This window comes from Phaethon lepturus, unplaced genomic scaffold (genome assembly GCF_000687285.1).
Source record: "Phaethon lepturus isolate BGI_N335 unplaced genomic scaffold, ASM68728v1 scaffold54381, whole genome shotgun sequence".
NCBI classification, from domain to species: Eukaryota; Metazoa; Chordata; class Aves; order Phaethontiformes; family Phaethontidae; genus Phaethon; species Phaethon lepturus.
In genome coordinates this window covers 1-11,891 of record NW_010519469.1, presented here as the reverse complement: position 1 = coordinate 11,891, position 11,891 = coordinate 1, and the positions used below count along the sequence as shown (strand labels likewise).

The following is an 11,891-nucleotide window of genomic DNA, read 5'->3' as shown; positions in this document are numbered from 1 at the left end:
AGGAATGCCTAATCAGAAATGTGTTTGGGCTTCATTTTACTAAATCTGTGAAAAGATGTGGAGTGTTCTATAGCATTGTATGGATCTGTTTTGATTTACAGGTGATAGAGGTGCTACTAAATACCCCATAAAAGTAATCAGGAAGCTTTGTGCTCTGAAAACTTTTGGGGAAGTTCTTGTGGACACATTGGTAGTATGCTTGAAGTGGTAGCAGGTATTAAAGAATTGGATATATGATAGTTTGCATTTCCCTGGCATCTTTTCTGGAAGGATGCGTGCTTCGTAAATCTGAAGAAAACAGTGTTTTAAATTTTTTGTGTGGGAAATAAAACTCTGTCCGTATGACTAGAGAAAGACCACAGAGCAAGTCAAGTAGCCAGAAGTCGTCCCTGTTACGTGGGGCCACCCGGAGATCCCACTCTCACATCCTGAATGTGCTCTGTACTCCCAGAGTTCCTGTGTCCAAATTGATTCAAAGCTTACATTTTTCTTTACATTTTTGTTAGCTAATGGAGTGATGCTTGACCCTGGAAGGAGGTACTTTCTGGACATGCATTGTCTAACTGCTAGTCTGCTGCAGAGGGGTTATTTGTAGTGAAAATAAGCTCTACTGTTTTCTGATTGCGGTTTTTTGGCATAGTAACCAGTGAATGCTGAATACTGAATCTGTCATACTGTGATAGGCAGATTAAGGAAATGCTTCAAAGTTCTGGCTAGTTCAGGCTCAGCTGTGGTCGTTAATATTTATTCCTTTTGACTGTGAAGAAGGGAAAGAAAAGAAACTCCTTTCATTTGAAAGAAAAGCTGAATTTCCTTTTTCATGTGTTCCTCATGCAATTTAATTGCATTCCAGGGTTTCATAACATTAACAGTCGTGACATGACAGCTCAGATAATGAAGCAGAGAAACTTTAATATGGCTATAGAGATAAGCTGTTCTGGAAGTACAGAGAGAACAGAACATTTCCCAAGCCAGGAAGGAACCCAGAGCTGGGATTTGATAAGTGTCTCTGAAGAAAGGTGTAGAAGAGTATAGATAAACTTTTTGTCTCTTCCTTAAAGACCTATGTAATGTCAATGCAGGTGTGAAGTTAAAAGGGAAGGGTAGTTACTTATATCTACTTCACTGCCAACAGCATTTTGTTCTAACTTCAGTGATCAAGAGATTTAAGGCTGTTCTGTATGCAGCCTGGCCTTTTTTTTTTTAATAAGTGGTTAAATTTGTGCTATGTGCATTTGTTGTCAGGTCTTTTTTGTGTAGTGATGTAAGTGAGGGCCTGGAGATTTGCAGAGTAGCTTTCTTTGCAGAATAAAACTCCTTGTGCAGAGTTTCTCAGGGATGGATCTTGGTGTGTGCATGTGGTTATCTGTCTTTATGCTTCTCAACCACAGTTGCTAATTCCAGCATTGTGCTAGCTCTGCATCAGGGAGCCTGTAAGGGAGATTAATTACTTTGAGGCCTAAGGCAAGCTGCAAGGAGTGTTCATAGCTTTTCCTATCCAGAAGGCTACGGAAGAGGAATGAAGAGGAAGCCTGAAAGGCATTAAGAGTGTGTATAATGTTATATATGAGTTGCAGTTGAGTCTGCTGGAAGGATGACAGGAACCAGTGGGAGAGAAACAGATACAGGAACTGAAATGGCTGAAGCTTTGTGGCTTAAATAGAAGAAAATGAGAAGGTGTTTGCTCAGATTAAGGAAATGAATCAGATTGCCTAGTCTGAGTCATTCACATAACTCATGCTGATCCTTTACAGGTTTTCTTAAGTACTGATTACATTGCCACCTGTGAGTATGGCAGGCCTTCCTCAAATTGAGGCATCCATCTAGGGCTTTCTTACACCACTGCTGGTATAAGTGTCTGAGTGAATTTCAAGCAGAATGTAATGATAGAGTGGAATACTAGCAAGCTATTGAAAGAGCAGTGCAGTAGTATCTGCTGAAGAATATGCTTAGGAAGCTTGAAAGAACTGGGAGTAAGTTCATGACCAGTCTGGATCTTGGTAGCTGCTGCAGGGTGTTTCACAGCTCCCTCTGGTTGCATGTCACTGCTTCATCTGCTTGCAGGAGCCCGGTTTCTGCTGCAAATGGTATATACAACTAGTTTGTGTCCTTGCCAACACATACTTCTGGAGGACCTCTCCCTGCTATAAATAAACACTGCCAAATTTGACAAGCTGGACCAAGTCGCCTGCTGAAGTGCCTACTAGGAATGGGCTGCAGGAAGAACCTCAGTTGCACTGATTCAGACTAGCAGCTGAGGAATCATTTTAGCATGGCAGTTAATTTCTTATAACACCTTTGACTAAACAGAGCTAATAGTTGTAGCAAGTATAACTTTCTTTCTTAAATTATTTTCTTGGGGTTTTTTTGCAAGCCAAGAATGAAGTCCATCAGAGCTTGTTTTCCAGCCGGTGGTATATGTGAAGGACTGGGGAAAATAGCGATAGCACCACTTCAATTTAAAAAGCAACAACAACAAATCTTTTCAAAGCGCATGAAAAATTCTGAGAAACTTCCATGCAGTAGTTGACACTGACTTTGGGGGTAGGGAGTGTGGGAGACTTTTGTAGGCAATGCCTCATTGGGGTTCCTAGAAATAGTTCCATGAAATGTTGAGTAGTCACTCTGGTTGTACTAGCAGTCACGTGAAAGGAGAAGGTGTTTGAATTGGCATTTTCCTTCAATTTGTTGCTGCTGAAATCTCATCAGCAAGTGTCATTGGGTGAAGGTGGCCTGGAAGAAGTGAGACAAATTTGGAAAATTTGGTTTCTGCCCTGTTAATACTTCTTGATTTTTTTTTTTTTTAATGCCTGTCTATCCTCTCTTTCTCTGCTTCATGCTGGGAATTAACAGTCTTTTTCTCTGCACACTCCGTGCTGGGAGTGTTTTCTGGCACAGAAGAGTCCCAAGCATCTCAATTTTATGAACAGGATCCTAATGTGTGTACGTAATGATCCTTTTAATATATCAGTAGGCAGCAGAAATAGAATCGTGGAGAGGGTTTCAGTGTAGATTAGAATGACAGTGCTGGGGTTTTAGAGTTTAGATAAACATTTCCCTGTTAATCAGATCAGGTATATGGATGTTTTTCCAGAGTTTTGTCCCCTCTTGCTGTCATCTTTGGCTTGAGCAACTGGGGAATAATTTTTGGCCACATAAGTTATAGAGGCTGACTCATGTCGTTTTCCCAGTCAGCCACGTGTTCGCGTACATTTGCCCTGACCTGATAGGGAGATGATCCTTTTCTCTTAATAGAAATGAGTATGGGTGGATGTGAGCTTCATGAAAAGCAAACAAGTCAAACAGTCACTTTTGTTACTTCCTTTCCCCCCCCCGCCAAGGGTTTCCTGTATTTCCTTTCCTTCTTTGGGTGCAGCAATTTACCTTTATAGTAATTAAGAAGATAACTAATAAACCCCACGCATTTTGACATTAATTTTGCCGTGGTTGTTAAAACATTACTATCATGTAAATTTAAAATAGGCTATTAAATCTATTATATACTTAAACACATCTAGTGACTGTGCTGCAAAGACCTCCCTTGAAACATTGAGTTAAAAAGTTATTGAAATTGGTTGCCCATGATATTGCCCCAGATGTCTCCATGAGCTGAGTAAAATTCAGAGAAAACAACCACCCGCATGATGGAAACCTTTATTCTCTTACAAACCACAGAAATCTGTTCTTGACTTCTCTTGCAGCGGAGCGTGCTCTAGATACCATGAATTTTGATGTGATCAAAGGAAAACCCATTCGCATCATGTGGTCTCAGAGGGATCCCTCCTTGAGGAAGTCAGGGGTTGGGAATGTCTTCATTAAGAACCTGGACAAATCCATTGATAACAAGGCACTTTATGACACATTCTCAGCGTTTGGGAATATTTTGTCCTGCAAGGTGAGATGTGGTTACTTTGTCCAATTCTGTTATAGTGGTGACGTGATCAGACATGTCCCAGCGTAGGAAGTGATGAGTAGTCTCTAAAAGGCAGAGTTGACCAAAAGGTCAGGGATTGCTGAAGTTACATCAGATTTGGTCATGAAGTGTGCAAGTGTGAAACACAGATAACACGTTCCTAGTGTTGACCCTTGGCAGTAACCTGTTTTTGCGTGTTGGCCTTGTGTCTTAGCGTGACTGAGGAGAAAATGTGTTCAGAGAGCTGACGGTCTGTTTTCCTTCCACATGTCTAGGTGGTGTGTGATGAGAATGGCTCTAAGGGCTACGCATTTGTGCATTTTGAGACCCAGGATGCTGCAGATAGAGCCATTGAGAAGATGAACGGCATGCTGCTAAACGACCGCAAAGTGTGAGTGTCACAGCCAGAAGCAGCAACGATCGCATGAACCGTGATGCATCTCGGTATTAACAGGGACACACAAGGCACTGGTTCTCCTGGCCCAAGCCTTGGCCTGCTTCCTCTCCACTACAGGGCTGGTGAGTGACCCTGCCCACGCCATGGCCTGCTACCCCTCCATTACAGGGCTGGTGGGTTTCCCAAACCAAGCCTTGATTTGCTACCTCTCCACTAGTGGGCTGGGGTGGGTTTCTGTGGCCAGTACTCTCTCCACTGCAGAGCCGGGTGGGCATCCTTGTCCGACTCTCTCCACCATAGGACAGGTGATTTTTCTGGTTGGACTATGGTCTGTTTGTCCTTCTCCTGTCACCCTTTCTTGTCCCCATTTCCAGCTCCTACTACACACTCATTTTTTGCCTCACTGCAAATCACACATTGGTTTTTTTTTCCCACTTTTGAAAACAAGTTGCTTACTGGGATTTTCATTCTCTTACAGATTTGTTGGGAGATTCAAGTCTCGAAAAGAGCGGGAGGCTGAGTTGGGAGCCAAGGCAAAGGAATTCACCAATGTTTATATTAAAAACTTTGGGGATGACATGGATGATGAAAGGCTAAAGGAGCTCTTCAGCAAATATGGTAAATACAGAAACACTTTCAATGAGGCTGTGAATTTCATGACCCATGGTAGTTTAACAGTGCTGCTACCATCTGTATAGCTCTACGTGGGTCACTTTGAGGCTGAGGAATACAAAGAGTTGAGGTGTGGGTAGTAGTTGTGCCAAATGTTGGACAGGAGGCAGAGGCCAACCAGCAGATGCGAGAGAGAAGGCTGGGGCTATTACATGGAGTTTAATAGTCTTGAAATAGTATTATGATCTTTTACTAACCCTGTCCCTTGGTAACAGGTAAAACTCTAAGTGTTAAAGTGATGACAGACCCCACTGGAAAATCCAAGGGCTTTGGCTTTGTAAGCTTTGAAAAGCATGAAGATGCTAACAAGGTATGAACACTTTTTATGCTGCTTGAGTATCTTCAGAGAAGAAAAACTCACTTGGTTTATCATGGGAACCTGTTACTAAAATGAGAGAAAATTCTGCCTAAGGCATAACCTCTTCTAGACTTAGAAATGTTTTGCACCTTACTAGCTTGACGTTCAAAGGTAACTTGGTATTTCTCCAGATTACTAGATCCACACAGAAAGCAGTGGTATAATCAAGAACGTTAATTGCTAAAGAAATAGTACAGTGCAGGGCTTCAGTAGGAGAGAGGCGTCTAGAATGAGGATATTGCTTAGAAATGGTCTTCTCTAAGCAGAATGCTCATTAAAATTTGGCCTTAGTTGCAAGAAAGGGTGAGGATAAATTCACAAGTTGCTGTTACCCAGTCCTTAAAGTGGTGATGTCAGCATGGTCTCTCCTGATAACTTGAGTTAGTTTTTAATTAGCCTGTTACACGGAAGCAGTGCGAAAGTAATGTGGCAACCTTGGTTTATTGGCTAACAGGCAGGGATACAATGTGAGCTTTGGACTGTCCTGTTCTTAGCAGGATCAGGTGCTGTCTTGTTTCAGCAGTTGACAGTTTCCTCTTGAATGCTCTTTCCAGGCAGTAGAAGAAATGAATGGGAAGGATATCAATGGGAAAATGGTATTTGTAGGCCGCGCACAGAAGAAGGTCGAGCGCCAGGCAGAGCTGAAACGGAAGTTTGAACAGCTAAAACAAGAGAGACTCAGCCGGTACCAGGTAAAATAGCCTGTTCCTTTTCTGAATTTAAGCACCATTTTCAGTCTATAGGCGGACTTGAAAGATTGGCAGAGTAATCGGTCATAGTCCTATGAGATATCCTGGGAGTTAAAATGTAAAGGCAACTCCATGCTATTTAGGGGCAACGGGGGCATCAGGGCATAGTCTTGTCAACGAAATGTTAAGGAGGATGTGAGAAAACAGTCGTGTAGTCCCCTTTATTTTCAAATGGGGATAATTTGAAGGATGGAAAGAGACAGCATAATCCTATGCTGTTGTGTGTCTTAATTTATGGCAAAACTGGGTCATGTCAGAGGCCGTGTCTGAATCTTTCCCACTTCTTGCAATGTAGTGCTTGACTGGGGACACACGATGCAATAGGAAAACAGAGGAAATCCAGGCAAGCTCCCTTTCACCACAGTGGGACTTGTGTCTACGCCTTTGCAACATTTATCGCCTTCAGCTTTGGGTGATATGAAAGGAACGTTATGCTAAATTAAGAGTTTTCAGGCAAATTACAGCTCTGGCAGATGGCTGCTAACGGTTGATATGCTAAAGATTTTCTTTAATGTTATGAATGTCTTACTGTCCTTTCCCTTCTAGGGTGTTAACCTATACATTAAAAACCTAGATGACACTATAGATGATGAAAAACTGAGGAAGGAGTTCTCACCTTTTGGGTCAATAACGAGTGCCAAGGTACTGTGGGTTTTGTGGGTATTTGGATTTTTAAAGCCTGAAGAAGGAACAGTTATCAACACGGGATTGAAGAACAGTTTGTATATCCCCTGTGTGGTCCTGAGAACATCTGGACTAGTAAATGCACAGATTTCTTTGGGTCTCGGTGGGATTTTACTGAAAACTTGCTTCATTCCCTCATGAAAAGAGGAGGCAGGAAGTGGTAAACATGCTTGTTTGAGGTGACTCCCAGTAAGCATGAAATGGCATTTCCCTATGTGCGTTTAGAGGCTGCACCAAATCTTTCCCATTCCCTACTGTGTGGTGTGGGCCTGGGGACACATGGTGCTTACAGAAAAGCAGAGTAAATCCAGACAGGTGACTTCTCATTCCTTGGGTACCTGTCTCTACACCTCTGCAACAGTTATGTCCTACCTGCCCGAAATCTGACATGTAAAAAATAAGGATTCTTAGGCTAAGTTATTGTAATGGTACTCCACTAGCAATTGATCTTTACTGCAGGTGATGCTGGAAGATGGACGGAGCAAAGGGTTTGGCTTTGTCTGCTTTTCCTCTCCAGAGGAAGCTACAAAAGCTGTGACAGAGATGAATGGACGAATTGTGGGCTCAAAGCCGTTGTACGTTGCACTTGCACAAAGGAAAGAAGAGCGAAAGGCCCATCTAACTAATCAGTACATGCAGCGCATTGCTGGGATGAGAGCCTTGCCTGCCAACACAATCATTAATCAGTTCCAGCCTGCTGCTGGGGGCTATTTCATGCCTGCTGTTCCCCAGGTGAGCTAGTGTGGTTTTTTTAACCTGTCTTGGAGCTTTGATGGTTCAGCTGCAGTAATCTCATTTAGCTTTTCTTATGCCTATAAGCAAATACCCCCTAATGAGGGGTGCAGTCAGAGAAGTTAATTCTGTGCCTTCCCAGCTGCCTGCTCTCTTAATGTGAATTGAGTGTCAAGTCCTGGCAACAACTGCCAAAACATGTTGTAAATAATGTTTGTTATTCACTTAGAAGTTGCCTCTGAGCTTGTCTGTCTTTCTTCAGGCTCAGAGCAGACCCACTTACTATGCACCCAGTCAAATGACACAGATGAGACCCAACCCACGCTGGCAGCAAGGAGGAAGACCTCAAGGTGAGTATGCTAGAGACAATACTTTGATTCTATGACCCTCTTGGCTGTACTTTCCAACAGTAAGAGCGATGCATGCTTTCCTCTCCATGCGCAACCTCAACCTGCTTTCTGCAGCTGACTGTCCTGACTTGCCAGTCAGTTCTGTTTTGAGGATTTCCCCTTGTTTCTTCCATTAGGCTTCCAGGGAATGCCAAATGCCATGCGCCAGTCTGGACCACGGCCAGCACTGCGCCATCTGGCCCCTGCCGGCAATGCTCCGGCCTCTCGTGGCCTCCCTGCCGCTGCCCAGCGAGTTGGTAAGGTGTCTGCCTCCCCGGCTCTTCCCCTTGTCTGTGAGGGAGGAGGATGCTATTGAGATTTGATTTCTGCTTCCAAAGATGCTTGTCAGATACGGTTAACCAAAGGCCACCTGGAGCAAGGGGCAGAGACAGCACCTGAATCTTTCCTATGTCTTGCTGTGCAGTGCAGGTCTGGGGACAGTTGGTGCTACAGCATTGCAGTGGAAATCCAGATGGGTTGCTTTCCCCTGGTTTGGAACTTATCTCTACACCTCTGCAATATTTACCACTTAAAAAAAAAAGGCTCTGTAGGTTATGCATATTGTTTTCAGAGTAGAGTGTCCAAATTCATTTTATTCCGGTGAACAGCTAGAAAATACCTTAAACGCAGGATGTGGAATCCATCATTTCATTTTAGGGGAGAATAGCCCCTTCCTAAAGTAGCCCATTGCATTCTGGAGACTGGTTTCTAAAGTAGTATTGCTGTGCAGGGCATAGTCTGAGTTCAGCAGTTGATACCAGACATCCCAACTTGTTTGCATGTTGCTACAGGTGTTTGTAATTCTGTTCTCCTCTTCTTCTTTTGCAGGTGTTGGCACCGCAGCGCAGAACTTAGCACCTCGTCCGCCTGTAGCTGCCCCTGCTCCCAGAGCAGTTCCTCCTTATAAATACGCCTCAAGTGTCCGCAGCCCACACCCAGCTGTACAGCCTTTGCAGGTAACACAAGGGTCTAGGCTGTGAAGTCCCTGCAGTTACTGCAGTTCAAGAGATTTTACATGAAACTGAAGTGTTTTCACAGAAACCTTAAGCTACTTTCATAACCCAGACAGGCATCATTTGAAATTTAAAAACCTGGCAGTTGTACCTTTGCCAGGGGCAACCTCGTTGATTTATCTGTCTTGTACTTGTAAGCCCTTTTTTTACCCAGATTTGCTGTAGTTTTCATGGTTCTTTGCTCTCCCATTTTGCAACCATTCGTTGTCACCTCTTTGTCAAATCCTGACTAGGGTGTCATTGAAAGCACGGTTTGCTTCTCCCACAAACCTCTGTAGTGTAAAAAAAAAAAAAAAGGCAGTCATGGATATTGCTCTTTCTCAACTGCGCTATTTGTTGCACAATGTTTGATCCAGTTTTTCTGAGATATTTACAGTGTGCCCGTTTGACATGATGGGGTTTTGAGTTCAGGACTTGGAGGGAGCATGTTTGTGAACGAAGGGCACTTCTGAAACTTAAGTCTGCCGGAAGCTTGACAAAGATTGTGTTTTAGAAGGAGGGGACATCTTATTATTGTCTCTAAATATGAAGCAATTAGCCTAGTATCTATTTCGGAACCCTCATGTCTGCCCTTCTATAGGCACCTCAGCCTGCAGTACATGTGCAGGGACAGGAACCGCTAACGGCCTCCATGCTGGCTGCTGCTCCTCCCCAGGAGCAGAAACAAATGCTGGGTAGGTGAAACTCCAGTTATTACAGATTGCGCTTTACTTTGGAAATCCCCTCAGGCTTCAAAGATGTCTTTTCAATTGAAACTTGGCTGTCTGTACTCCTTTATTTCCCAGGAGAACGTTTGTTCCCTCTGATTCAAGCTATGCACCCCAGTCTTGCGGGGAAGATCACAGGAATGCTGCTAGAGATTGACAATTCAGAGCTGCTGCACATGCTCGAGTCTCCAGAGTCCCTCCGGTCAAAGGTAAACTGGTCTGTTCCTTTAGATGGGGTGGATTGTGAGAGGCTTTGGTCAAGAGAGCCAGTCTCAGTAGATAACTTGTCTCTCTGAGGTGGAGGAGGCCGTTGCAGTGTTGCAGGCTCACCAAGCCAAGAAAGAAGCTGCCCAGAAGGTGGGCGTGGTTGCTGCTACCTCTTAAACCCAGGAAGACTGGTGAGTGTCTCAGTCCTTAGCTTCAGCTAAAAGCTTCCAGAATCAGAGTAAAGGTAGAATGAGTGTTAGTCAATGTAGCCAGTCTGGATGCCCATGTAGGTCCAGGTGCAGCACTTGGCTGATTTTAGTCCACTCTTCAAAAAAAAAAATAAAGGGGGGGGGGGGAAACCCCAAACAAAACAACAAACAAACCTTAGTGTAGTTTCTCCCAGCAGAATCCTTATTGTAGAAGCTTTAGAAATAACTCTTCAGAAATCTTACAACATTTTTCTGATGCTTAATTGAAGTATAAGTCACTGAAGTGTTCCTAGCAGTTGACATGTCAAGGAAGCAATAATGTACTGAGGTAAGGCTTGTGAAACTGCTGATCTGGGAAATAAAATGAGACATACACAAGATGTTCTAGTGACTTTGAGGCTACGTAGGCTGTTAATGCCCGTTCCTTATTCTGACAGTCTGTGTACAGTACATTAAAGTGCTGGTCTCAGGAATGTCATTTCACTGCATGGGTCTGCCCAAGCAAATGCCCTCTCCTGTGTTTGGAGCTGGCTCTTCTTTAACTTCTGAATAAGGTTTTTGATTCTTTGAATGCTTCTTCTCACTTTTGATGATCCATTTTTCTGTGGGTTGTCTGGAATGGATGTCTTCAGTACTTCTAGTGAAGCTGTTGTGGTCGGATGTTGCAACTCAAAACAGTGAAAAGTGAAGTGTTCTGATAGTTTCATCTACCTGTTTCTCAGTGGCTCCAGTCACTGGCTTCTCTGCTAAAGATTGAGTTTCTTGTCAGATATCAGAAATGGATATTATTCACAACTGTTAACACCTTCTCTGTAGCTGGCAAATTATTGTTGGAGTTCTTACGGTTTGTAACGCTGGAAAGTTCACTAGCCTGGAGTGAGGGCTGCTGTACATAGGTAACTTGTCGTTGTCATTTCCTATAGGATGCAAAGAAGCCAAATAGCCCCTTCATAGACATCAGCTCAAGATGTTTGAAGATTCTTCACTGTCCTGCAGATCTCAATGCCATGCATCATATCACATAGTTATATTGCATTTTGTAAATTAATCTTTAAGATCTTACTTAAAAAGCCAACTCTGAAGCTCTAGATTGCCAAAACCAGAACTGGGCTTGCAAGCTTTTTGTTTGTGGTCGGAACAGACCTACCCTCTGTGTTTTCTAAGCAGGACACTGAGGGTTTTAGGTTGAAAGTATTTTGTGGTTTTGGTTTTAACTGAACAATCCAGTTTGGAAAGTCTGGAAAGCATTTATCAATAAAGGAATAAAAACTTCCACTGTGTTTGTAATTTTTTTTCTCTAGACTTGGTAAGTAAATTTGATGTGGCTTAGTAAAATCAAATGGGCAGGCAGTTGTCATAGGATTGATACACTAAAATTGTTATTTAATTGGGTTATTTGGCTTGTTAACCTTGGACAATCACTGTTTTGAAGCAGCTGTGTTGAAATTATGCCACAGGATGATTATGTTGGGTTTGGTTTAGTGTCTGAATGGGAGATGACTGAGCCGTGATCAAACAGAAGGGTTTGGGAGGTAATTTTCAAGTGAAGTGTAAAAGGGGTTGGGCTTCCTTTCCATCCTCTGCTGGAGAGGAGAAACTTTGCTGCCGTTTGCATTTGTTTCTATGTTTTCAGCTGGTTGTTTTTGTTAAGGGTTCCGTCATCGTAGGATGGTTGGTATTTTATACTCTAAAGGTCTCCGCTTTTTGGCGGTGGGGTTCATAAATGATTTGTAAACTATTTTGGGTGATCCTGTGGGATGAGAAGCCTTACCCAGGCAGGCAGCAGTTCTGAAAGGAGGAGCAGTCGGACTCGGCGCTGCCCGGAGGTGAAGGTGGCCGCTCCGTAGCGGGACGGAGGCTT

General features: G+C 43.4%; 1 protein-coding gene across 1 annotated transcript in view; it reads left to right on the top strand.

Annotated features, from left to right (window-relative positions):
• Positions 1 to 11,297, top strand: part of PABPC4 (poly(A) binding protein, cytoplasmic 4 (inducible form)) — a 13,776-nt gene extending 2,479 nt beyond the window's left edge. The window contains exons 2-15 of the mRNA XM_010297039.1: positions 3,702 to 3,895; positions 4,189 to 4,304; positions 4,789 to 4,928; positions 5,198 to 5,292; positions 5,895 to 6,032; positions 6,636 to 6,731; positions 7,233 to 7,505; positions 7,768 to 7,855; positions 8,032 to 8,151; positions 8,723 to 8,850; positions 9,488 to 9,581; positions 9,693 to 9,823; positions 9,912 to 10,012; positions 10,954 to 11,297. Coding sequence (XP_010295341.1) covers positions 3,702 to 3,895; positions 4,189 to 4,304; positions 4,789 to 4,928; positions 5,198 to 5,292; positions 5,895 to 6,032; positions 6,636 to 6,731; positions 7,233 to 7,505; positions 7,768 to 7,855; positions 8,032 to 8,151; positions 8,723 to 8,850; positions 9,488 to 9,581; positions 9,693 to 9,823; positions 9,912 to 9,998 — 1,700 coding nt within the window. The 3' untranslated portion in view covers positions 9,999 to 10,012; positions 10,954 to 11,297. The remainder of the gene's footprint in view (positions 1 to 3,701; positions 3,896 to 4,188; positions 4,305 to 4,788; positions 4,929 to 5,197; positions 5,293 to 5,894; positions 6,033 to 6,635; positions 6,732 to 7,232; positions 7,506 to 7,767; positions 7,856 to 8,031; positions 8,152 to 8,722; positions 8,851 to 9,487; positions 9,582 to 9,692; positions 9,824 to 9,911; positions 10,013 to 10,953) is intronic.
• The last annotated feature ends 594 nt before the right edge of the window (positions 11,298 to 11,891 follow it).